General features: G+C 45.1%; 1 protein-coding gene across 1 annotated transcript in view; it reads right to left on the bottom strand.

Annotated features, from left to right (window-relative positions):
- The window catches only part of LOC311134734 (disks large homolog 5-like), a 76,257-nt gene that overhangs the window by 7,075 nt on the left and 42,616 nt on the right, over window positions 1–26,566 (bottom strand). The window contains exons 6-27 of the mRNA XM_084168507.1: window positions 23,731–23,990; window positions 23,443–23,641; window positions 23,166–23,279; window positions 20,806–21,036; window positions 20,125–20,309; window positions 19,767–19,892; window positions 18,926–19,058; window positions 17,273–17,400; window positions 16,989–17,164; window positions 16,407–16,510; window positions 14,809–14,901; window positions 13,263–14,336; window positions 12,529–12,649; window positions 11,745–11,898; window positions 11,104–11,240; window positions 10,748–10,837; window positions 10,094–10,262; window positions 8,028–8,190; window positions 7,570–7,703; window positions 5,438–5,602; window positions 5,099–5,285; window positions 2,492–2,640 (exon numbers count right to left, since the gene is read on the bottom strand). Coding sequence (XP_084024633.1) covers window positions 2,492–2,640; window positions 5,099–5,285; window positions 5,438–5,602; window positions 7,570–7,703; window positions 8,028–8,190; window positions 10,094–10,262; window positions 10,748–10,837; window positions 11,104–11,240; window positions 11,745–11,898; window positions 12,529–12,649; window positions 13,263–14,336; window positions 14,809–14,901; window positions 16,407–16,510; window positions 16,989–17,164; window positions 17,273–17,400; window positions 18,926–19,058; window positions 19,767–19,892; window positions 20,125–20,309; window positions 20,806–21,036; window positions 23,166–23,279; window positions 23,443–23,641; window positions 23,731–23,990 — 4,292 coding nt within the window. The remainder of the gene's footprint in view (window positions 1–2,491; window positions 2,641–5,098; window positions 5,286–5,437; window positions 5,603–7,569; window positions 7,704–8,027; window positions 8,191–10,093; window positions 10,263–10,747; window positions 10,838–11,103; window positions 11,241–11,744; window positions 11,899–12,528; window positions 12,650–13,262; window positions 14,337–14,808; window positions 14,902–16,406; window positions 16,511–16,988; window positions 17,165–17,272; window positions 17,401–18,925; window positions 19,059–19,766; window positions 19,893–20,124; window positions 20,310–20,805; window positions 21,037–23,165; window positions 23,280–23,442; window positions 23,642–23,730; window positions 23,991–26,566) is intronic.

Genomic DNA, 26,566 nt, shown 5'->3' with positions numbered 1-26,566 from the left:
CTTACCAACAGACTTCCCCCTAATCCTCTTCATTCACAGCCTGCATCTATGGTCTGTCTCAGTCTGCCTAGAGAGTCTGCTTAGAGAGTCTGCCTACACATGCAAAGTGACAGACATGCACACACTCTACAGGGGCATTTAACCTGGCCCAATGAAGAGAGACAGTCTCCTTGGTCTGTCTGCTGGTAAACCAACCCTACTGTGTGAGATAGATAGAGATACTATCTAAGTGATAATGCCAGAGAAGACAGTGTTTGTTGGATATATTGGCACGGGTGTTCGTTGAGGGCCAACAAACCGTGCCAATATATCCAACAAACACCGGTTTCGAGGGCCTTATCACTTAGAGATACTACCTATCTAACGGTTACCAACATATTCAAATATATATCCATAAAAATGATGCCAGCTGATTCATGATTTTTAACAGTTGAGAAACACTGCCTGCCTCTCGGTCTCGTCCCGACTCCCAACACGTTCAATACTATGAGACAGCAGGAGATCTAATTTGAATTTGAAACAATTTTGCAAATGTCGGAGAGACAGACAGCAAGGTTTATAAATCTCCACTGCTCAAAACTAAATGTTAGTCTAAAATGTTTTTTGAGATAATGTCTAGATGCTTTTTAAAGTGGAGATCAAGTTTATAAAGTGCCTGACTGGGTTGATGAGACAGTGGATTTCGCAGTCAGATGGAACCGTGTAAATAGGCATTTTAACGTCATAGATTTAGCTGGTGGTAACTTGTGGAATAGACACCAGCTGGAATTGGGGTTTAGCCAATCAGCATTCAGGATTAGACCCACTCGTTGTATAAAGTGAGATAGATGGTCCTCCTGGATGTGGGACCCAATTGCTTTAGATGAAGAGATAGCTCCTCTCCATGGGCTTCACTGGTGCCTTCAGAAAGTATTCAAACCACTTGACTTTTTTCACATTTTGTGTTACAGCCTGAATTTAAAATGGATTAAATTGTGATTTTGTGTCAAAGTGGTATTGTGTTTTTAAAAATGTTTACAAATTAATAAAACATTTAAAAAGCTGAAATGTCTTGAGTCAATATGTATTCAACCCCTTTTTTATGGCAAGCCTAAATAAATTAATGAGTGAAAATGTGCTTAACAAGTCACATAAATCGCATGGACTGTGTGCAATAACAGTGTTTAACATGCTTTTTAAATGACTCCCACATCTCTGTATCCCACACATACAATTATCAGTAAGGTCCTCAGTCAAGCAATGAATTTCAAGCACATTTCAAAGATCAGGGAGGTTTTCCAATGGTTCGCAAAGTAGGGCACCCTTTGAGCATGGTGAATTTATTAATTACACTTTGGATGGTGTATCAATACACCCAGTCACTACAAAGATACAGGCGTCCTTCCTAACTCAGTTGCCCGAGAGGAAGGAAACCGCTCAGGTATTACACCATGAGGTCAATGGTGATTTTACAACAGTTTAATGGCTGTGATGGGAGTACACTGAGGATGGATCAACCACATTGTAGTTACGCCACAATCCTAACAAAAAATGACAGAGTGAAAAGAAGGACGCCTGTACAACATAAAAATATTCCAAAACATGCATCCTGTTTGCAATAAGGCACAAAAGATATTGCAAAAAAATTGCCAAAGAAATGAACTTTTTGTCCTGAATACAAAGTGTTTGGGGATAATTCAACACAATACATTACTGAGTACCACTCTTCATATTTTCAAGCATGGTGGTGGCTGCATCATGTTATGGGTATGCTTGTCATTGGCAAGGACTAGGGTGTTTTTAGGATAAAAAGAAACGGAATAGATCTAAGCACATACAAAATCCTAGAGGAAAACTTTGTTCAGTCAGCTTTCTAACAGACACTGGGATACAAATTCACCTATCAGCAGGACAATAACCTAAAACACAAGGCCAAATATACACTGGAGTTGCTTACCAAGACAACATTGAATGTTCCTGAGTGGCCTAGTTACAGTTTTGGCCTAAATCGGCATTGAAAATCTATGGCAAGACAATGATCAACATGGTACTGTAAAATTTGATTTGATTTTGATTTGACCAACCAACTTGACAGAGCTTGAATAATTTTTTTAAGAATAATGGGCAAATATTGTACAATCCAGGTGTGCAAAGTTCTTAGAGACTTATCCAGAAAGACTCACAGCTGTTATCGCTGCCAAAGGTGATTCTAACACGAATTGGCTCAGGGGGTTGAATATTCATCCAATCAAGATACTGTATATTAGTTTTATTTTTCATTACAAAAAAAAGAAAATACATTATTTCACTTTGACAGAGTAGTTGGTTGCCCAAAACATTACAATTAAATCCATTTTAATCCCACTTTTGAACAACAAAATGTGGAAAAGGGGGTGTGAATACTTTCTGAAGGCACTGTATATAGAAGTGGAGGTGCATGGAGGTACAGTAGACCGCATAGAGGGAATCACGAAAAACAGGCATTTTGGGGACAGGTTGTGTGTGTTTGTACCTGATATAGAAGCCGTCCCCCGGTGTGTCTTTGACAATGTTGAAGTCGTCCGGTCGTTGTTGGACTTTGAGAGTGACCGTCTCGGCCGGCTTCAGCATCTCTACATACACCTCCTCCACAGTCTTGTTCTTCATGTTCACAGACCCATACTGAGAGAGAGAGAGAGAGAATTTACATTCCCCTTTACTGGTTCAACATCATACATTACACAAACAAATGGAAAAGACAAACTTTCAAATTTCAACCATCAAAAACGAGAACGAAAAGAGGGAGATAGTGTGAGTGTGCACGAGAGTGTGAGAGATAGAAAGAGCGAGAGACAGACAGACAGATACAGAGACAGAGCAACAGTGTGAGAGATACAGAGCGCGAAAGGGAGATGGAGAGGGTGAGAGAGATGAGTGATAGATATTGGCAGTGTCTAGACCAATCAGTAAATTCATTTCAAAGCCCTGGGCTGGTCCAGAGAGTAAACACTGTCTCCTTCACACTCAGTGGCTTTTGGATTGTAAGACTGTCTATTGAGTAGTGAGGAGAAGAAGAAGGAGAAGAAGAGGGAGGAGGGAAGCCCCTTGGCTGTATGAAGTGTCTGTCTATTGATTTGTTCTGGAGAGGAGGAGGAGGAGGAGGAGGATGATGACCAAAGATGAGAGGAGGAGGAGAATTGCCAGGGAGATGAAAGGTTTAAGTTCTACTGTGTGTTCTGTCCTGATGACAAAGCTCTAGGCCTGTTTGGAGAACAGAGCTTATAGTGACAGGAAGGGAGCATGCCAGGAATGGGATAGTATGAGTTAGCTACCTTCGTCTCTCTGTATAGATAGATTGACCGCAGTGTCATGATAGAGAAAGGGAGGCGGGGCAATCGATGAAGGAACAAAGACAGGCAGGGAGAATGGTGATGGGCTTTGGAAGAGATGCTGCAGAGTGCAAAATTGTCACTTATAAAAAGGTTATTATACACTGTGTGTGTGTGTGTGTGTGTGTGTGTGTGTGTGTGTGTGTGTGTGTGTGTTTGTATGTTCGGGATGTGCACGATTATTCAAATATCCGAATGGGAATAATAATAAAAATATCCTAATATAGGCCTATTTTAACCAGCTTTTTACACTGAAAAGGCTTTTTCTTAATTAAATTCAAATATCCATGTGACATTGTTACATACAAGGATATACCATATTTCAAATCATTAATTTAATAAAACAAACTTTTCAAAGTAGTTTATAATGTGCACGGTGCCCCATAAAAAAGACTGGTAGCCTTCACGTGTGTAGCTTGTTTATGTTGGCCACTCAAAGTGGCAAAGAGGCTCAATGTGTAGCAAGTGGAGTAAGCGTTCACTAACGCAATGCAAAATGGAAAACAATTGCGGAATTAAAAGTTAGTGAAATAAGAAGGAGTAGGCTACAACGAGAAACCAACAGGTAGGCTGTTTTACTTGAATGGGGTTGGGAAGAAAGTGCAGCATGTGGCCTTAATTAGCCTAGCTATCTATAGCTGGGAAAAACTATTTTCATGCCACTTTGATACCGAAGTTACTTTTTCGTAGCAGGTTAGGCGAATTAACGTAGCAGGTTAGGAGACTGAGGTTAAGGTTAGGAAAACGCTGAAAAGCAACTGAGCAAGAGGACAAATACAATGCAAAGAAAAAGCCATATCTCAGACTGCCCATATTAATCTTTTCTTTTTATTGGCCAGTCTGAGATATGGCTTTTTCTTTGCAACTCTGCCTAGAAGGTCAGCATCCCGGAGTCGCCTCTTCACTGTTGACGTTGAGACTGGTGTTTTGCGGGTACTATTTAATGAAGCTGCCAGTTGAGGACCTGTGAGGCGTCTGTTTCTCAAACTAGACTCTAAAGTATTTGTCCTCATGCTCAGTTGTGAACCGGGGCCATCCACTCCTCTTTCTATTCTGGTTAGAGCCAGTTTGCGCTGTTCTGTGAAGGGAGTAGTACACAGCGTTGTACGAGATCTTCAGTTTCTTGGCAATTTCTTGCATGGAATAGCCTTCATTTCTCAGAACAAGAATAAACTGACGAGTTTCAGAAGAAAGTTAGTTGTTTCTGGCCATTTTGTGCCTGTAATCGAACCCACAATTGCTGATGCTCCAGATACTCAACTAGTCTCAAGAAGGCCAGTTTTATTGCTTCTTTAAATCAGCACAACAGTTTTCAGCTGTGCTAACATAATTGCAAAAGGGTTTTCTAATGATCAATTAGCATTTTAAAATGATAAACTTGGATTAGCAAACACAACGTGCCATTGGAACACAGGACTGATGGTTGCTGATAATGGGCCTCTGTACGCCTATGTAGATATTCCATAAAAAAATCAGCCGTTTCCAGCTACAATAGCCATTTACAACATTAACAATGTCTACACTGTATTTCTGTTCAATTTGATGTTATTTTAATGGACAAAAAAATTGCTTTTCTTTCAAAAACAAGGACATTTCTAAGTGACCCCAAACTTTTGAACGGTAGTGTACATGTATTTCGAATATCCAGATAAAATGAATGATACTATTCGAATAGTGAAATTATTTCAAAACCCCATCCCTAGTGTGTCTCAAATCAAATCTGCGCACATGCTGGTTTATGTATAACCTACCTCCAGTATGAGGTCCCCAGGCTGCAGCCCCTCTGGTCCCCTAGCAGGGCTGTCCTCCTCCAGACTCTCTACATAGACCCCCCGGAGGTTCCCTCCACACAGCCCCAGCCCCAGCTCTGCCCCCTGGGCCCTGCGCACAGTCACCACCCGTGGTTCACACACCTTGCGACTACTCTCTGACGACATCCTGGAGGGGGGGGAAAGAATAAGAATACTTTACTAATCCTTACGAAACGAAAATGTGTCTTCTGCTGTATCCAATCCCTGCAATATACACACACATTACGTTAGAGAGGCTGGAGCAGTCAGAGGTGGGCCGGTCAGAGGTGTGTGTGTTACCTGATGAAGCTATGAGGACTAGTTGTAGGTGTGGTCTGTTTGGAGGAGGGGGTGAGTGTTCCTTCGTCCTGTTCACTCAGAGTGTCTATAGTAGAGTGGTTGTCTGGGGTGGTGGCTCCACTGCCCTGGGGAGTCGAATGGCTGCTCACCGGCTCCAGACGAGAACTACACATGCATAGAGCGAGAGAAACAGAAACCTTAATACCTCAGTCAAATGAATGGGAGAGATTGGTGCCATCTATTTAAATGGGATACAGACGTGCCAAATGATGCCTGTATATTTCTCCAAATGATTACTATGGGATTTACATAATAAATGTCATGGCATGGTCAGAGGTCAACTTTACACCACTTTTGAACTATGAATGAGTCTAACATTTTGTCTTTGATTACTTTTATATATACACTGCTCAAAAAAATAAAGGGAACACTTCAACAACACAATGTAACTCTAAGTCAATCACACTTCTGTGAAATCAAACTGTCCACTTAGGAAGCAACACTGATTGACAATACATTTCACATGCTGTCGTGCAAATGGAATAGACAACAGGTGGAAATTATAGGCAATTAGCAAGACACCCCCAATAAAGGACTGGTTTTGCAGGTGGTGACCACAGACCACTTCTCAGTTCCTATGCTTCCTGGCTGATGTTTTGGTCACTTTTGAATGCTGGCGGTGCTTTCACTCTAGTGGTAGCATGAGACGGAGTCTACAACCCACACAAGTGGCTCAGGTAGTGCAGCTCATCCAGGATGGCACATCAATGCGAGCTGTGGCAAGAAGGTTTGCTGTGTCTGTCAGCGTAGTGTCCAGAGCATGGAGGCGCTACCAGGAGACAGGCCAGTACATCAGGAGACGTGGAGGAGGCCGTAGGAGGGCAACAACCCAGCAGCAGGACTGCTACCTCCGCCTTTGTGCAAGGAGGAAGAGCCCTGCAAAATGACCTCCAGCTGGCCACAAATGTGCATGTGTCTGCTCAAACAGTCAGAAACAGACTCCATGAGGGTGGTATAAGGGCCCGACGTCCACAGGTGGGGGTTGTGCTTACAGCCCAACACCGTGCAGGATGTTTGGCATTTGCCAGAGAACACCAAGATTGGCAAATTCGCCACTGGCGCCCTGTGCTCTTCACAGATTAAAGCAGGTTCACACTGAGCATATGTTACAGACGTGACAGAGTCTGGAGACGCAGTGGAGAACGTTCTGCTGCCTGCAACATCCTCCAGCATGACCGGTTTGGCGGTGGGTCAGTCATGGTGTGGGGTGGCATTTCTTTGGGGGGCCGCACAGCCCTCCATGTGCTCGCCAGAGGTAGCCTGACTGCCATTAGGTACCGAGATGAGATCAGACCCCTTGTGAGACCATATGCTGGTGCGGTTGGCCCTGGGTTCCTGCTAATGCAAGACAATGCTAGACCTCATGTGGCTGGAGTGTGTCAGCAGTTCCTGCAAGAGGAAGGCATTGATGCTATGGACTGCTCCACCCGTTCCCCAGACCTGAATCCAATTGAGCACATCTGGGACATCATGTCTCGCTCCATCCACCAACGCCACGTTCCACCACAGACTGTCCAGGAGTTGGCGGATGCTTTAGTCCAGGTCTGGGAGGAGATCCCTCAGGAGACCATCCGCCACCTCATCAGGAGCATGCCCAGGCGTTGTAGGGAGGTCATACAGGCACGTGGAGGCCACACACACTACTGAGCCTCATTTTGACTTGTTTTAAGGACATTACATCAAAGTTGGATCAGCCTGTAGTGTGGTTTTCCACTTTAAATTTTGAGGGTGACTCCAAATCCAGACCTCCATGGGTTGATAAATTTGATTTCCATTGATCATTTTTGTGTGATTTTGTTGTCAGCACATTCAACTATGTAAAGAAAAAAGTATTTAATAAGATTATTTCATTCATTCAGATCTAGGATGTTATTTTAGTGTTCCCTTAATTTTTTTGAGCAGTGTATATATATATATATTTTTTAAAGACCTCTGGGAAGAAATTTCATTTTTTTATTTGGATTGTGAGTGGTTTTCCAGGTGTGTGTGTGTGTGTGTGTGTGTGTGTGTGTGTGTGTGTGTGTGTGTGTGTGTGTGTGTGTGTGTGTGTGTGTGTGTGTGTTGTGTATTACCTGGAGCGTGAGTGGTTTCCCAGCTGGTACATGTGGGGGTTGTACTGAGCCATGATGGTGATAGTGTCACACTGCTGACCAATTATTAGCCTGGCTTGCTGCTCTGTGGCATTACGCAAGTTAATACCATTATACTGGAGGAGGAGGAGGGGAGAGATGAAAAAGAGGAGAGAAAGGTAAGATGTTATAGAAAAAACCTAACTGAAAATAAACTTAATTCTACATGTCATTCTCAGGCATGAATGTCTGACTGTAGGTCACTCTGGATAAGAGCATCTGCTAAAATGTAATGTTTTATTCCATGAGGGGGGAATTAGCGCATGTGTAGTCTAGATGTGCAAGCGACTGTGCTGGCTGCAGTCTACATCATCACATTTATAATTTCCTCCTGAGCTGAAATGGATATGACCCATAACCCTGGCAGGAAGGAGCAATGAAACAGAAAAAAGGGAAGTTACCTCAAGGAGCTGGTCGCCGTACTCCAGGCCGGCCTGGTGGGCGATGCTGCCTCCTGTTACCTTGGAGACGAAGATGCCACCGTTCTCGCCGCTGACGATAGAGATGCCCAGAGGCTCCGCCCCTTTATGAACAATCACGTTCCGAGGTTCCTCCAGGTACGGCCTGATGGGAGGGAGGGAGGAGAAACTTCAGGGCTGCATCTCATCTCCCCTATGAGGGTATTGCCAAAAGTAGTGCACTACATAGGGATTAGGGTGCTATGTAACGCACATACTGATTTTCACAACACAGAGACATATATGGAGGCATATTACATATCACAGGAAGGACCATCCGACAGAAATAACAGGGACAGACAGACTGTGTGCTACAAGAAGAAGACAAGCAAAAGATCCAGAGGTTGTGTGATGGACAGAGGTATCTTCACATTCAACCTGGTGACTAGCATTGGACCCAAAGACACACAGAATGCCATCCCATCTGCAAAAGGGCACAGACATTCAGTAGCATGCAGCCTCAGTGAGGACTTTACACATGAAACAAGTGGCCAAGTCATTTCAACAAGTCCAACCATACAAACACAAAACTGTCAGTGACAACTGAGACGCAGCACACGTCTATATCAAATCCGGTTCAAGAGGAATTAGATATTTTCTGGATCTTTTCAGTGAAACAAGCTAATGTAAACCTGGCATGCACAGACCTGTTCAACTGAGAAGTGGGATGTCGGCCTAACTGCTGTTCAGGGGTGAGGAATTCCACACAACACACGCTTTACACATTCCAGGTGCCTACACTAGATCTCAATGAGCTCCTCCCAGAAACAACTCCGAGCTCCTAATCACAAGTCAAGTGCCTCAGGGTGGGGGCTAGGAGTTCTTTCTGAAGGGGGCCTGTGTATACATCTTCATTTCAGCATTTCTATCCAACACTCAAGCATGTTAACAGTAAGACCATCAGTCAGTCAGTCAACAAACCTGAGGCTCCTGAGAGAGGAGAACCTCGGCCTAGCAGCCAGAGGAATCCTCAGAAAAGACCTGTTACGGTGCAGAGACCTGGAGACATTTACACACGGCAGATAGAAGAGAAGAAACGAGGGAGGAGACGGACGAGAGAAAAACAAACAGGAAGGGGACAGGAAGGACAGACAGACAGCAAAAGAAAACAGTGAGAGGTGATGAAAAAGAAAACAGAGAGAAATGCAGAGGCCGAACAGGTCTGGTGTGAGAAGAAGAAATAACTAAAAAATACAAAAGGAAAATAGCCTGGTTCCTTCTGCATGTGTTTAGCGAACCCTTCTGACTAACACACAAAACCCACGCATACCAACACAACACAAACATGCATACACACACATTACACACACACACTTTTACACTCATAATTTGCTGCTGCTTCTTTATTTTACTCTTATTATTATCTATCCTGATATGCCTAGTCACTTCACCCTGTGGCTCAGGTAGTGCACTTCACTTCACCATGTACATATCTACTTCAAATACCCCGTACCTCTGCACATTGATCTGGTACTGGTACTCCCTGTATATTGCTCCATTCTTCTGTCTTTTATTTTATTCCTCGTGTTACTATTTTTAAACTCTGCAACGTTGGGAAGGGTTCGTAAGCAAGCCTTTGACGGTAAAGTCTACACCAGTTGTATTCTGCGCATGTGACAAATAAAATTTGAACATCATTCCACTGGCATAGTCAAATGAGTTGGCTAAAGCACAAACAGATCTGGGACCAGGCTACAAGGAGAAATGGCAGCAACACTCAACTGAGCTTTATACTGCATATACCAACAGTATTTTAACTGATATATAATCAATGCATCACACACTTCCTATCTGTATTCCTTTAGACCAGTGTTTCCTAAACCTCTCCTCGAGTACCCTCAGCCTGTTCCACTTATTTGATGTATTCTAGTACTAGCCCACCTGATTCAGCTAACAAAAGGCTTGGTGATTATTTGACCAATTGAATAGAACTGCTGGGGATACTCCAGTCCACACACTGTTTTAGACCTTCCAGCCCCATCTCACTTCTCTTGTCTTTCCCTTCCTACCGGTCTTTCCTCCGCTCTCCAATTGGCACAGGGCTGACAGAGATTCTTGGCAGGGTGGATATGGAGCTCTGTGATTGGCTGCTGGTGAAGGAGGAAGTCTCCAGGTTTAGAGGTGATTGAGGGGGAGTGATGAGGCTGGGGCTGCTGCACTCTGAATGTGACAGGGAGCCTGGAAGGGGGGGGCAGGGAGAGAGGGTAAGAGACTTTAAATGAAATGATATTAAGATGAGATTGTACTTCATTAATTCCTCATTCTTACAACCATAGTAAAAACAATTAAAATACTCACAACAGTTAAAACATGGTAGTAGAGCGAAAGCGAGAGAGGGAGAGAATTGGTCCATAGTTACAGTGTCATTTCTCAGAGAGGTAACCAGGTTGTAAATACCCTGAGTCAGCGGTTTGATTTGGAATAATGTTCTTTAGTTGAGTGGAAAATCAACATTCTAAAGGCCCCTTGGGACCAGCGTCAGGTAATATTGGTCGAGAGGTACAGTATTCTGGGAATAGGCATCTTAATACGTGTTCATTCATCCATCCACCCATTTGTTAATTCATTAATTTGTCTATCCACCCACCCATCCATATTTTTGTTAACTAATTTGCTTGTTTAATTATGCATTCATCCATCCATCCATCCATCCATCCATGTACCTCTGTCAGAGCCCAGCATGGATCGAGGGTAGCGGGGAGTGGAGGGGATCTTTATCCTCTCTGTCCGGTACTGGACGTTACTGGACGAACCTGATAGAATAGAGGAAAGGTCAGTGTGTGTGTGTTGCGCATGTATAATGTGAGTATTTTGTGTGAGTGTGTGTGTGTGTTAGTATGTGTGAGTGTCTGCATGTAACATTTTATTTAAACTAGGCAATTTCTTATTAACTAGGCAAATTCTTATTTACAATGACGGCCTACCCCGACGCTGGGCCAATTGTGCGCCGCCCTATGGGAATTGTGCGCCGCCCTATGACCGTGTGTGTGTGTCTGGCGTGCGTGCATGGGTGACTGACCAAGGCCCAGGCGAGCACTGGAGGGTAGTGAGTTGGTACCATGGGAGGTGTGGCTGCTGCGTGACGAGGACTCGGAGTAGTCTGCTGCTGGACGCTTTTGGCTCAGGTCCAGGCTCAGACGCCCCTGGTGCTGCGGACTGACAAACACACACACACACACACTCTCTCTCACTACATAATTCATGGGTTGCACATAGCGTCACTAATGCCCTTTTTATGAAAGTCATCTTGAGGACTGGTGCACGACTGAATGTTCTACTCAATGCATTCTCAAACAGGACGACATTTCAAAAGGAGGCAACTGATTAGTAGGAGAACCTTTTGTCATCATTGCAATGTCGTCAGATTGACTTCAGCTAGCTAGCTAAGATTGAGGGGAGGGCACCGGATTTCAGCTAGCTAACGTTAGCATTGCAAGGTATTTTTAACGAACTTATCTTACCAATGGCAACATTGCCATAAAGTAAATTGGCCTACATCATAATGACAAAGTTATACAAAGCCTACTAATTATTTACCTACTTTAGCAATGTCATCATATTTTCAAGCCAATAATTTAGACTAAACAATCATTAGCCCCCGTTAGGAATGACTGGGCTCCACTTGATTTTTGGAGTAGTTATTCTGTCTGGGGTAATTACCTGGGGTGTTGGTTGTTGTGCTGGTGTTGGCAGATCTGGGAGGAGACAGAGGGACAGTTGTTGGTGTGCACTCTGTGGCTGCGGACTGTGTAGACTGGGTTCCTCATCACAGCAGTCACCGCTGGACACGGGGCCAGGACACGATGGGCCGAGTCTGATAGAACACAACACACACACACCCACTGGTTAGAGAACCCAACAACAATCACACTGGTTAAATAGGAGGAACACACACTGGCTAGAGAGGCTCCGGATAGAAAAGTGTGTATGTGGGGCCTCCCGAGTGATGCAGCGGTCTAAGGCACTGCAGTGCTAGGGGCGTCACTAAAGACCCGGGTTCGATCCCAGACTATCACAACCGGCCGTGATCGGGAGTCCCATAGGGCGGCGCACAATTGGCCCAGCGTCGTCCGGGTTAGGGGAGGGTTTGGCCGGGGGGACTTTACTTGGCTCATTGCGCTCTAGCGACTCTTTGTGGCGGGCCGGGCGCCTGCAGGCTGACCTCGGTCGTCAGGTAAACAGAGTTTCCTTCGACACATTGGTGCGGCTGGCTTCCGGGTTAAGCAGGCGGGTGTTAAGAAGTGCGGTTTGGCAGGTTATGTTTCGGAGGACGCATGACTCGACCTTCGCCTCCCGAGCCCGTTGGGGAGTTGCAGCGATGAGACAAGATCGTAATTGGATCGCAATTGGATATCACGAAATTGGGGAGCAAAAAGGTGCAAAAAAAAATCAATATATAAAATAAAAGTGTGTGTGTTTGTGTGTGTGTGTGAGAGTGACTCACTTGCAGGCAGTGTACCGTTGTAGACGGTGGAGACGAAGCCCACACTGTGTCTGTGAGAGCGGTTGGGGGAGGAGCGAAGCATCTCTCTGGGCTCTGGAGAGTAATCATCATTGGAGTAGCTCTGGTGATTGACAGATACAGAAACCAATGGGTTTAATGAGGAACAGAAAGAGTACGACAATAAAGGACCACAGTCACAGTTCAATGACCTGAAACAGAAAGATGAGAATGATGAGAAGTAGACTGAAGGAGCTGTTTGAGAGTGCTAGGACGAGACCACGGCCCCTGACTCAGCACTTTGAGCCCTAGGCTGCTTATTGCCTGGAGCTCTGTACAGAGGCATCAATCACCATTGAGGCAGCCTGGTTAAGAGGCATACAAATAGACAGGGCTGTAAATACTGCCACAAAAAGGCTGCCGTGTATCACCCTGGAGTACTGGTTGGGTGCTAGGCTACACAGTGCTGGTGTTTCTCTTTTTAGATTAAGTGTTTTGAGACATAAGGTGCATCTCAATAGTCTTAAAATGGCATGCACTTCTTGTCTCCTCTCCTTGATCATTGTTGATCTTAAATCATAGGCTAGGTAGGTGAACGCAACATATTAGAGGATGACTTCACCTGTTCAGTTCTTTAATGTTAATGCATATGGAGGGGAGAGGAGAAGCTAGAAAGTAACTTCAGACTATTGTGACCGGCCCTAGTGAAAAGTACTATACATTAACATCAAACTGACCTGGAAGGAGGGCAGGGTGATGGACTGGGGGGTCATCCTGCGTCGGAGAGCCGGCGCTGATTTAGGGCGGGGCCTCTTCACCTCAGGCTCCTCCCCCCTGGTGCGTCCGATGTCCTCGTCACATGACTTCCTCGATGTCAGCACCTTCCCGTCCAGGAAGTAGTGGTTCCCGTTTCTGTCTCGCTCCCTCTCTCTTTCTCGCTCCTTCTCTCGTTCCCTGTGGCCCTCCCCCGTAACCATGGAAACAGCCTCCCCCTTGCCCCCGTTCCCGTCGGAGGTGAGCGTGCAGTCGGAGACAGAGCTGCTCTGCTGTTTGTGTTTGAATTTGAACGAATCGCTGCGGGTGGGCGGTGTCGGAGGGGTGGGTGTGGCCGTAGAGGAGGAGGAGAGAGACTCTGTCTTGGAGGGCTGCGGGGAGTGGGCCACCAGCTGACTGGGCAACAGGTTCTCAATCTTGGAAGACGAGGGCGCAGTCTCAGGCCGTGGTTTGAAGGCGTCCGGGTCGAAGATGGACTTCCTTTGTTTGGGTGACTTGAAGATGGACAGCTGGGTCGGAGTCGTCACTGTGGTCGTATCCACGGCGACGGACATCCCGCCTACGATCATCTTCGGCCAGGTGCCGCCGCTGTGTTTCTTCTCCAGGGTGGTCTCCATGGTGATGCAATCGGGGGGGTTAGAGGGGTCGTAGGTCATGGGGGGTGGGGGGGGCTTGGCATAGGGGGACCCAGAGCAGCAGTCCTGGAAGGCGCTGGGGCCATAGCGGCCCGGGGGACCCAGACCAAGGTCGGAGGACGGCCGGAGAGACCCCATGGAGAAGGGCTTCCTGACGTCCCCGTACACCCCCATCCCCTCCTCAGGCTCACCCCCCCTGCTCTTCCTCCTCTCTCCTGGGACACTGACGTTACTACCTCCCCCACCGTCACCCGTGTCGGGGCAGAAGATGTCTGTCTGTGTGGAGCTGTTGTGTTTGAGGTTACGGCTGTTCCTGGAGTGGACCTCGGAGAGACGGCCGTTAGACGATGACTCCCGCAGGCTGTCGAAGATGTTCTGGCCCGACGAACTGTGAGGGAAGAACTGGGGACATAAGAGGATAGAGGACAGAGGATAGAGATCGAGAGGGTGTTAGGAATAGCATTGGACTAGTAAACACACATTTCCTTTTTTCCAAAACTCTAAACTTTTCCCCCAAAAAAAGTTTTTACACTATCCTGGTATCTAGTCACTGCAGTGCAGTAGTATCTAACATGTTTGTTCTTGACAAAGTTGAGAAAGTCAGTCGCTGTCCTAAAAACAGTGCCCGCTATAGCATCAAATAAGGGTGTTGCAGCGTATGGCACTACATGGACATGAGGAGAACCTGAGTCTAATTTAAGGCTGATTTGAGGCCAGTCAGCGGTGAAGTTTAGATTCACCTTCAAGTCAAAGCCCTATGGTAAAATAAGGCTGTTATGTGGCTCCGCATTGACTGGAGGAGAACTTGTCTTTAGTCTAATTTGAGGCCAGTGTGTATTGAAGGAGCTTAGTAGAGGAGCTAGTTTAGATGCACCTTCATGAGAGAGAGGCTGAGAGAGTCCCTGCAGCTCCTCAGCAGTGTCTCACACTCTGTCACCGACTTGTTGTCCAGAGTGATGCCGTTGATCTGGAAGCAACAGAGGACACACTCAGAAACACAGTACACACACTACTCACACGTCATTCTCAAAACACACATACAGTTTTGCTAGGTGGTATTGCTTTCAAGATAGGATGAGAATTAAACTAACCCTAACCCCAAATAGAGATCCCCTGCACCTGAAGAACACAGTGCCAGAGACTTGAGTCTGCCTGCTGCTGTAGTGGGATACTATTAGAAATCTAGGCCAGTGGTTCTTCTTAGAACTATAACACCCCCACACTCCTTTCTCAATCCCCACATTTCCATGACAATAGGCCTGAGATGAATTATAAAATACTGCGGCGAGGAGAGGAACGCAGGAAGGGGAAAGAGGAAAGTAGGTAATGTATTCAAGCCTGAGTCTTTAAAATAAAAAACGTTTGTCACATATACCGATAGGTGCAGTGAAATGTGTTGTTTAACAGGGTCAGCCTTGCTAATTAGGGTTAAGTGCTTTGCTCAAGGGCACATTGACAGATTTTTTCACCTTGTCGGCTCGGGTTTTCGAACCAGCGACCTTTCGGTTAATTGCCCAACGCTCTAACCGCTAGGCTACATGCCCCCCCACCAACAAAGAGAATTCAGTGAACTTTTAACATCTAAAATGAAACAGTACTCTTTGAAGCATGTTATTCCATCTGGGGAGTCTAGTCTGAGTAATGAGCATTAAGAGTGCAAGAGTGCAGCTGTGGCATATGCAAATTGTGTACATGTCACTGTTGGTTCAGCGCGTTCAAGTCCTTTGCTTACTAACATAATTAAACATCTACTGTATATGTGAAATATAACCTGCTACATTAAGTTACTAACAACTACAAGGACATGGTATAAGATGATACACAACCATGATTGACATCTGCAGGCATCTGGTCTTATGCTCGCTAATCACTAACACTTAGCTATCATGTCCCATATCAGTTAGCCAGACTTCACTATTAAAGGTGAGGGTGTCAACAGGGGTGCGTCCGAACTGGCACCCTATTTCATATATTGTGCATTAGTTTCGACCTTGGCCGAATGGACTCTGGTAAATAATAGTGCGCTTTGTAGGGAATAGGGTGCAATTTGAGACGCAAGCCTTGGTCTGCCATTAGAGGTGAGTGGGGAGATATCTAAGCCCAGTGGTTTTATTAAGCTGCAGAGGTTCACAGTAAGGACCTGGAGGATTATGATTGCAGATTGAGTTGGTGGATCATGATTAGAGAGAAGGTCATTCTGCCAGGTAGAGTGATGACTGGCTATGATTCTGTCTGTCACCAAATCACTAGAGACTGAAATGGAACAGGGGTAAAATCAGGTGGAGGTGAAGGAAAAGGAGGTAGAGGTTGGAAAAGAGGAGGAGTAGGAGTAGAAGCAGGAGGAAGAGGAGGAGGGGGATAAGGAGGTGAGGTGGATGGGGTGATGGAGGAAGAAGAAGAGCAGGAGACAAAGAGTATGAGGAAAATTAGAAGGAGAAACTAAGGAGGTAGAGGAGAAGGAGGAGGACTCACAGCGATAAGTCTGTCTCCAACCGTCAGAGATCCCTCCCTGGAAGCAGGACTCCCCTGGACAAGGGCCGTCACAAACACACCACTCTCCAGACCTATACCACTGTCTGGAATAGAGAAGAGATATTTATTAAAGAAATCTTATGACAGACCATCTTGTGAAAAGCAATGTGTTACATTAAAATACTGTACTAGAAGAATACCAAATGCATACAAATGATATAATACAATCAATCAACCCAAGAAATCAAATCAATCACCCAATCAAACATTCAACAAAACATTAAATCAACTAGAACAGGGGTGTATTCATTAGTCGAATTCCGTTGCAAAACGTTTTGCAACAGACCAAACCTTTTGCAACAGAATCCAACTGATGAATACACACCTGTTCTAGTTGATTTGTTGTTTTGTTGAATGATTGATTAAGTGATTTACAGTTTACTCTAAGAACCAGACGGCGGCAAACAGAGCAAACGGAATGAAAGGGGGATGGACCTACCTGAATTTGTTTAATAGAAACTCTCGTTTTCTTTGCAAAACATTTTACATTTGGAGTAAACGGTTTCCACAAAAAAGTGTTACCTTTCTGTCCGATCAGGTTAATGTGTACGGGGGTGACCAGCCTCCCTCCCAGGGACTTCCTCCTGCGCACCACCATGTTTATCAGCCCGCCTCCGTTAAGCACTGCCTTTACCACCTGCTTCCTGTCCTTGTTGGTCAGGTCCATGTCGTTTATCTTCAGCAACCAATCGTTCACTCTGAAAAGCAGGAAGTAAAAATGTGTTATTGGGGATGATGAAGATGAGGAAAGAACAGGGGTTCTTGAACTTGAACCTCAAGAAATGTAACAAATCATAGAGAATTACCTTAACCTTCCATCTGCAATACTTCCTTTGTCCACTCTCGTCACAAATATTCCACAATCTCCTGGTAAATACGGATCATTTACCCCCTCTGCTATGTCAAACCCAAGTGCCTTCAAATCCATGTCATCCTGCAGGAAAACAGCAAAGTTTAACATACTGTTCACTGGTTATCTACAGTTGAAGTCAGAAGTTTACATACACCTTAGCCAAATACATTTAAACTCAGTTTTTCACAATTCCTGACATTTAATCCTAGTAAAAATCCCCTGTCTTAGGTCAGTTAGGATCACCACCTTATTTTAGGAATGTGAAATGTCAGAATAATAGTAGAGAGAATGATTTATTTCAGCTTTTATTTATTTCATCACATTCCCAGTGGGTCAGAAGTTTACATACACTCAATTAGTATTTGGTAGCATTGCCTTTAAATTGTTTAACTTGGGTCAAATGTTTCAGGTAGCCTTCCACAAGTTGGGTGAATTTTGGCCCATTCCTCCTGACAGAGCTCGTGTAACCAAGTCAGGTTTGTAGGCCTCCTTGCTCGCATATGCTTTTTCAGTTCTGCCCACAAATGTTCTAGGATTGAGGTCAGGGCTTTGTGATGGCCACTCCAATACATTGATTTTGTTGTCCTTAAGCCATTTTGCCACAACTTTGGAAGTATGCTTGGGGTTATTGTCCATTTGGAAGACCCATTTGCAACCAAGCTTTAACTTCCTGACTGATGTCTTGAGATGTTGCTTCAATATATCCACATAATTTTCCTTCCTCATGATGCCATCTATTTTGTGAAGTGCACCAGTCCCTCCTGCAACAAAGCACCCCCACAGCATGATGGGGCTGCCCCCGTGCTTCACGGTTGGGATGGTGTTCTTCAGCTTGCAAGAATCCCCCTTTTTCCTCCAAACATAACGATGGTCATTATGGCCAAACAGTTCTATTTTTGTTTCATCAGACAACAGGACATTTCTCCAAAAAGTACCATCTTTGTCCCCATGTGCAGTTGCAAACCATAGTCTGGCTTTTTTATGGCGGTTTTGGAGCAGTGGCTTCTTCCTTGCTGAGCGGCCTTTCAGGTTATGTCGATATAGGACTCGTTTTACTGTGGATATAGATACTTTTGTACCTGTTTCCGCCAGTATCTTCACAAGGTCCTTTGCTGTTGTTCTGGGATTGATTTGCACTTTTCGCACAAAAGTACGTTCATCTCTAGGAGACAGAACGCGTCTCCTTCCTGAGCGGTATGACGGCTGCGTGGTCCCATGGTGTTTATACTTGCGTACTATTGTTTGTACAGATGAACGTGGTACCTTCAGGCGTTTGGGAATTGCTCCCAAGGATGAACTAGACTTGTGGAGGTCTTGGCTGATTTCTTTTGATTTTCCCATGATGTCAAGCAAAGAGGCACTGAGTTTACACCTCCAATTGACTCAAATGATGTCCATTAGCCTATCAGAAGCTTCTAAAGCCATGACATCATTTTCTGGAATTTTCCAAGCTGTTTAAAGGCACAGAAATTAATTTATTCAATCAATCGATCCATCCATTAATTCATCCAGCCATCCATCCAAACAATCGATTCCTCATCAAAAGTAAGTCAAATAGTAATTCAATAATAATTCAATAAAATCAATAAAATTATTTGAGTCTCACCCTGTCCTTCTCAAACTCCACCACCTCCGTCTCCCACTCCAGAGAGTCTGTGTCGATGGCTGAGTCATGGGAGCTGTGGGCCATCAGCTGACAAAACCTCGCCTCCTTGTCCAGCTGGCTCTCCATCTTCTCTCTGACCACAGGAAGTGACATCACACAGATCAAAGCGCATAACAACAGTGTGCAGGATAGACCTACATGTCCCTTAGGGCATGTACACTATCTGCTAAATGAGGAAACTTCTGCCTTGTAGCATTTTCATACAGTTTCTAAATGCTGTATAACTACATCTATAGGACACCATAGATATCTATAGGGCAAAGCAACCCACCATAGTTATCTATAGGGCAAAGCCACCTTTCAAGGTGCTGCAAGTGAAGTGTTACCAAAGTCAAAAAGTAGTAGCAAGGTAATATTCTACAGTGTGTAAAGGAAAGGTAGAAGGAGAAATAGGCCTATGGTGGCTGACTGTCACCAAGATACATGATGTCCTTAGGAGGCAGGCCTTGAGGGGGTTGTTGACTTCACCTAAATGTTACGCTTTTCTTCTTCGTCACAGGAAAGGAGGACGAGCTCTCAAAGTCAAGATACGGAGATAATTTAATATGGCAGTCACACACTGACCAGTAGAGGGAGCTTTTCACATCACTACAAGGGGGTTGAGAAAGTGGAAAGTGTGTGGTGTGGTGTGGTGTGGTATGGTATGGTATGTGTGTGTGTGTTTAATTAACCTCATAGACCTGGGCTATTCAACTATATTCTTACAGGGGCCAGCTTAGAAAAAGGTTATTTAGAGGAGGCCAGACATTTTCTGTGTGTGTCTGTGTGCTCTGGGACTCACTTGAGTTCCTTCAGTTCCCGTGACGAGTCATTCTTCTGCTTCCTCATGTCGTCAAGGTTACGAAGGGCGTCGGCCAGATCGCTGACCGCCCGGTCCCGCTCCCTACGCAGGTTGTCACACAGCGTCCTGGAGGGGCAGGATATGACATTATCAAGCATCAGCACAGTTTAGTCAGTCAATATTAATTGCTTCCTCTCTCCATGCCTCCTTCTCAAAACACATTGAGGAAGACCCAAGGTTCCTCCTCTCGGACCTTCTACTCAAATGCGTTTTCAGAAGGAGGCAAGGAGAGAAAATGCAAGGAATCAAGGAAAGAGGAATTAAAAAAGAGCCTACGCCACTCTTTCCTATTTCTCACCGTATGCTCTCTCTCTCTGCCACTATCTTGTCTCTCTCCTGGAAGGCCCAGTCACGTCGACACTTGGCCACCTCTGCCTCCTGCGTAGCCTCCTTCAGCTCCTGGGACATGGCCTCGTACTGCTTCCTCAACACCTCCATCTCCTTGTTGGCCCGCTCTATGTCCAGGGTGGCAGAGTCTTGTTTCTGTCGAGCACACACAGACATGAACACACGCACAGACACGGACACACATGGACACACGCTAGTCAGCCACTTTCAATACATGAAACTTCAACAGATCAAACACACATTTCCTGAAACTTTCACAAAGTTCTCAGGTTTCTCAGAAATCCCAGTTGGAGAATTCCCGGAATCAGAAGGGATCAGTAGCGAAGGAATCATCCAACTGGGATTTCTATCACAGATTTGAAGCATCCCGACTCCTGTATTGTAAAACCGCAGTAGGAGGGCCATCTAGTGGTCTGATCAGGGAAGTGTCAGGAGCAGCAATAGCAGCATTTGTCTAAGGCACTAAATCCGCTTTAGGGTCATGCAACTCACATAATCCAAATGGTTGACAGCTTATGGGATCCTCTAAGCTCTTTATCATGCACCTTTTGACAGCCTATGTCCTCTCTCTAAGACAGTTGTGTATCATACCTGTAAGGTGTGTGTGTTGTTTCAGGTGTGTTTGTGTTACCTGTCTAGCCTGGTAGTATTCTCTCAGTAGCTGATCTCTCTGTATGATGGCCTCTGTCCTCTCCTTGCGGGCCACGTCTCTCTCCTCCCGGACCGTCTCAATATCTTTACAGGCTTGGCTCAGCTCCTTTTGGGCCTCAGCCTTGTCCTTCACCTCGTGGCAGTACTTCTCCAACAGCTCGTTCCTCTCACAGATTGCCCTGTCCCGGTCCACCAACGACGAGTTCAGCTCCTAAAAACAACCACAATCAAGTCATATTTAATGCCATAACACAATCATAAAATCGCTTTGTTGATCTGGCAGCGACAAATTTAGCTAATTGACCGAGCAGCTGTCTGAGAGCCTCAATGGCCACCATTGTTTCAGACGAGGTGAGTTTGATTGATTAATAAACAGATATATATTAATTGATTAACCTATGATAATTACCTGTTTGCGAGCCTCAATCTCCTCCCTGGCTATCACCCTCTAAGTGTTTTGACTGATTAAATAATTTATGAACCTCTCAGACGAGGTGTTGACTCTGCACCGGTACCCCCCTGTATACAGTAAGGGAAAAAAGTATTTGATCCCCTGCTGATTTTGTACGTTTGCCCACTGACAAAGAAATGATCAGTCTATAATTTTAATGGTAGGTTTATTTGAACAGTGAGAGACAGAATAACAACCAAAAAATCCAGAAAAACGCATGTCAAATGCATTTTAATGAGGGAAATAAGTATGAGACCCCCTCTCAATTAGAAAGATTTCTGGCTCCCAGTTGTCTTTTATACAGGTAACGAGCTGAGATTAGGAGCACACTCTTAAAGGGAGTGCTCCTAATCTCAGCTTGTTACCTGTATAAAAGACACCTGTCCACAGAAGCAATCAATCAATCAGATTCCAAACTCTCCACCATGGCCAAGACCAAAGAGCTCTCCAAGGATGTCAGGGACAAGATTGTAGACCTACACAAGGCTGGAATGGGCTACAAGACCATCGCCAAGCAGCTTGGTGAGAAGGTGACAACAGTTGGTGCGATTATTCACAAATGGAAGAAACACAAAAGAACTGTCAATCTCCCTCGGCCTGGGGCTCCATTCAAGATCTCACTTCGTGGAGTTGCAATGATCATGAGAACGGTGAGGACTCAGCCCAGAACTACATGGGAGGATCTTGTCAATGATCTCAAGGCAGCTGGGACCATAGTTACCAAGAAAACAATTGGTAACACACTACGCCGTGAAGGACTGAAATCCTGCAAGGTCCCCCTGCTCAAGAAAGCACATATACAGGCCCATCTGAAGTTTGCCAATGAACATCTGAATGATTCAGAGGAGAACTGGGTGAAAGTGTTGTGGTCAGATGAGACCAAAATCGAGCTCTTTGGCATCAACTCAACTCGCAGTGTTTGGAGGAGGAGGAATGCTGCCTATGACCCCAGAACACCATCCCCACCGTCAAACATGGAGGTGGAAACATTATGCTTTGGGGGTGTTTTTCTGCTAAGGGGACAGGACATCTTCACAGCAACAAAGGGACGATGGACGGGGCCATGTACCGTCAAATCTTGGGTGAGAACCTCCTTCCCTCAGCCAGGGCATTTATAATGGGTCGTGGATGGGTATTCCAGCATGACAATGACCCAAAACACACAGCCAAGGCAACAAAGGAGTGGCTCAAGAAGAAGCACATTAAAGGTCCTGGAGTGGCCTAGCCAGTCTCCAGACCTTAATCCCATTGAACATTTGTGGAGGGAGCTGAAGGTTCGAGTTGACAAATGTCAGCCTCGAAACCTTAATGACTTGGAGAAGATCTGCAAAGAGGAGTGGGACAAAATCCCTCCTGAGATGTGTGCAAACCTGGTGGCCAACTACAAGAAACATCTGACCTCTGTGATTGCCAACAAGGGTTTTGCCACCAAGTACTAAGTCATGTTTTGCAGAGGGGTCAAATACTTATTTCCCTCATTAAAATGCAAATCAATTTATAACATTTTTGACATGCATTTTTCTGGATTATTTTGTTGTTATTCTGTCTCTCACTGTTCAAATAAACCTACCATTAAAATTATAGACTGATCATTTCTTCGTCAGTGGGCAAATGTACAAAATCAGCAGGGGATCAAATACTTTTTTCCCTCACTGTATATAGCCTCCCTACTGTTATTTTATTTTACTTCTGCTCTTTTTTTTCTCAACACTTTTTTGTTGTTTTATTTTACTTTTTTATAAAAAAATAAATGCATTGTTGGTTAAGGGTTGTAAGTAAACATTTCACTGTAATGTCTACACCTGTTGTATTCGGCGCATGTGGCATTTTTTGTGTTATTTGATTTGATTTGATTGACTTGATTGATAAAATTATTCATTGACCTGTACCTGTCTGAGAGCCTCCATCTTCTCGCTGGCCACCATCCTTTCAGACGTGGTGTTTTTGAGGCGGGCCTCTGCAGCCTCCAGCTCTGTCTGCAGCTTGTCCAGCTCCTTGATCACCTGTTCCCCAGAATTAAAAAAAACTACTTTAGGATGAATTCTTGCACAAAGATAAAATACTCAATGGAGATTCTACATTGAAAGTAGCTTCTTAGTCCAAGACTAGGCGTAATTGGTGTCTGGAAAACCAGGCCTTAATGTATTATATGTATTTGACTCTGACCTGGTCCCTCTCACTCATGATGAGCCTGTACTCGTTGAACACAGAATCCCTCTCCTCCTTGCACTTCTCACAGTCTTTTACTGCCTTCAGCTGGAAGTTCTTACAGCGTGTCACCTCCGTCTGAAGCCGCTCCATCTCCCTCTGCAGCTCCTTGTTCTGGGCTGAAGACTTGTTCAGCTCCTGTTGTACAGAGTCAAACCTGGGGAGAGAGGAAGAAGGTGAGGTGTGTAGTAGTATATATATATATATGTGTAACTGTCTCGTTTCAGCAGTGTGTCTGTGTGTTACCTCCTCATGGACGTAGAACACTGTTGTTGGTAGTGTATGGCCGTGTCTCGTTGTCTCAGCAGCATGTCAATCTGTTTCTGTAGTCGGCGGTTCTCTTCCTCCACCTGCTCCAGCCTGCTCAGGTCCGTGTTGTGATTGGCTACCTTCTCGCTGTAGCGTTTGCTCAGTGAATCGTACTCCTTCCTCACCCCCTCCAGCTTGTCCATGGCCGTGTCATAGAGCTTGTTGAGAACCTCTGATGAACCGTTTTCTCTCATCACCTGGAGGAAGGACATGGTCATTGAGCTCATACTTTTCTATGTTTATACATGCACATACAGTTAGTGCACCTTCAGTTGCCGTCTCTGTATGAATTGTGCTATACAAGTAAAGTGTATGTTACGGATACAGGTATCCTGTGTCTTTTTATGTTTTTCCCTCTCCTTCTGCCCTAATCACAGGTGTCCTGTATGTTCCTGATTGGTGGTCGTTGGGGTGTCTGCTGATTGCTAAGGTGGACCAATCAGTGAACATTCCTCTGCATTGCACCACCTGTTTTTGGTTTTTCAATCACACATCCCATCGTTTAAAAGCCGGTCAGTTGTGTTTGTTGTTAGAGACTATTTCCGTATGTGAGTATGGATACTGTGGTGTCCTGTGTTTTGTTTACTCACTAAGTTGCTGGTTCCTCTGTTTGGTAACTTTGCTAGACTACTTTTCGTATGTGAGTATGGATACTGTGGTGTCCTGTGTACTCACTCATTTGCTGGTTACTCTGTTTGGTAACTTTGTGTTTCGGGGAAAAGGGGAAGTTAAGCAAGTTGCCCTTGGGCATACATTACCCGTAAAAAAGAAAACTGTCTATAAACACTAGTTAGACCTGAGCGGACCACCCACTGTATTTTTGTATGATTAGCAGTAGTTTAGCGGTTCTTGAGGCAGGCAAGATCAGTTTAGGGGTGTTTTACACTATTGTTTCATTTCTTGGGTCCTGCTCAGCCCTTTTTCCCAAACCTTTACCGTGTGTTCACAAATAAACCTTTTATGTTTGACGGTAGTTTATGGTTGTCGTGTAGTTTTTGTTCTCCCTGTTCCATGTCACGATTCTAATTTGCATGATTTATGTTACGGGTCTCTTCTCCATCCACCCTAGACGTTTAAAGCCACGGGGTTCCTAACATAATGTGGGGGTTCGTCCGGGATCATTCTCATTGATACCCGTGCTACTCATGCAAATTAGTTAGTGTCTGGTTCAGTGTTGAGTTTGGCAGCTGTAACTAACTGGTTTTGTGTTCAGTATTCGACGGCTCGTGTTGCTAGTTTAGGATGGCTACTTTTGAGTTGGATGCATTTTTGGAAAACCCTACGTGGGAGGTTTTTGAGAATTGCCGTAGAGTGGATCTACAGGTTTTGGCTGACCACTTTTCTGTACCCATATCAAGGGGTTTAGTGAAAGCAGAAGTTAGGGAAGTAGTGTTAGAGATATTATTGAACGAGCGAGTGCTTGAGTTACCGCCGCCTGACCCTGCTGCTCCTGTAGGGGATGTGGTTGCTGCTCCTGTAAGCCCATCGGTGTCTGAGGACGAGGCTAAGGCTCCAGCCACATTGCCCCGTTTTGACCCACTCTCCCCACTGACTGACAGTGATGCCAGGATGGATGTCCGCTCGACACGGCTCCAAATGGAGGCGGAAGAGCGAGCACAGATCAGGCAAGACAAGCTGGAGACGCGTAAGATGGAACTGGAAACGCGTAGGCTTGATCAGGAACTGGAAATGCGTAGGCTTGATCAAGAACTGGAGACGCGTAGGCTTGATCAAGAACTGGAGATGCGTAAAATGGAACTAGAGGCAGAAACAGCGAGGTTAGTCTCTGCTCATACTATGTCTTCTAGTGAGCCGTCCTCACCAGCTGTGTCGTCTGCTACTTTTGATATTAGTAGACAGATCACCTTGGTACCTGTGTTCAGGGAGTCAGAGGTTGATTCTTATTTCAGTGTTTTTGAACGTATAGCGGTAGCATTGAAATGGCCCGAAGAGGTATGGTGCCTATTACTTCAGTGTAAATTAACAGGTAAAGGCCAAGAGGTTCTGTCGGCGCTACCTCTTGAAGACAGCTTAAATTATGACGTGGTCAAAGCTACTGTTCTTCGTGCCTATGAGCTTGTTCCTGAGGCATATCGACAGAGATTTAGGTCTCATAAAAAGGCTTCTACTCAGACTTATGTGGAGTTTGCTGGAGACAAAGGAAATCTGTTTGACAAATGGCACAGTGCTAGTAAGGTAACTGATTTTTAACTCTCTACGGGAGTTAATCTTGTTAGAAGAGTTTAAAAATTGCTTACCCGAACGCATTGTAGTTTATCTGAACGAACAGAAAGTATCCTCACTGTCGGAAGTGTCTGTATTGGCAGACGAGTTTGTGTTGACGCATAAGAGCGTGTTTTCGGCTCGTACGGAGAGCAGGGCCGCAGAGTTGTTAACTTTTAGTCCTAGTCGACCAGCAGTACATCCAGCACACCCAAAAGATGTGCGTCACTGTTTCTATTGTCATAAGGTGGGACATATGGTTAATGATTGCTTTCTGCTTAAACGCAAACAGGGGATGCCTCAGCACGCCAGGCCGCCAATGGGTGTTGGGCTGATTCGTACGGTTGTAAGGCCGGAATCAAGACAGAGGCCTCATAGTGAATGTGGTTTGAAAGTCCCAGTCCCAGATCACAGTTATGAACCGTTCATTTTTGAGGGGTTTGTTTCTATATCAGATGACGAAGCGTCTCAGCGTCCAGTTAGAATCCTCAGAGATACTGGTGCGGCGCAGTCGTTCATACTATCTGATGTGTTGCCCTTGTCCAATAAT

Source organism: Coregonus lavaretus (genome assembly GCF_964263955.1).
Source record: "Coregonus lavaretus genome assembly, chromosome: 1".
NCBI lineage: Eukaryota > Metazoa > Chordata > Actinopteri > Salmoniformes > Salmonidae > Coregonus > Coregonus lavaretus.
The sequence above is the reverse complement of the archived record's forward strand: the minus strand, read 5'-3'. Positions and strand labels throughout refer to the sequence as shown.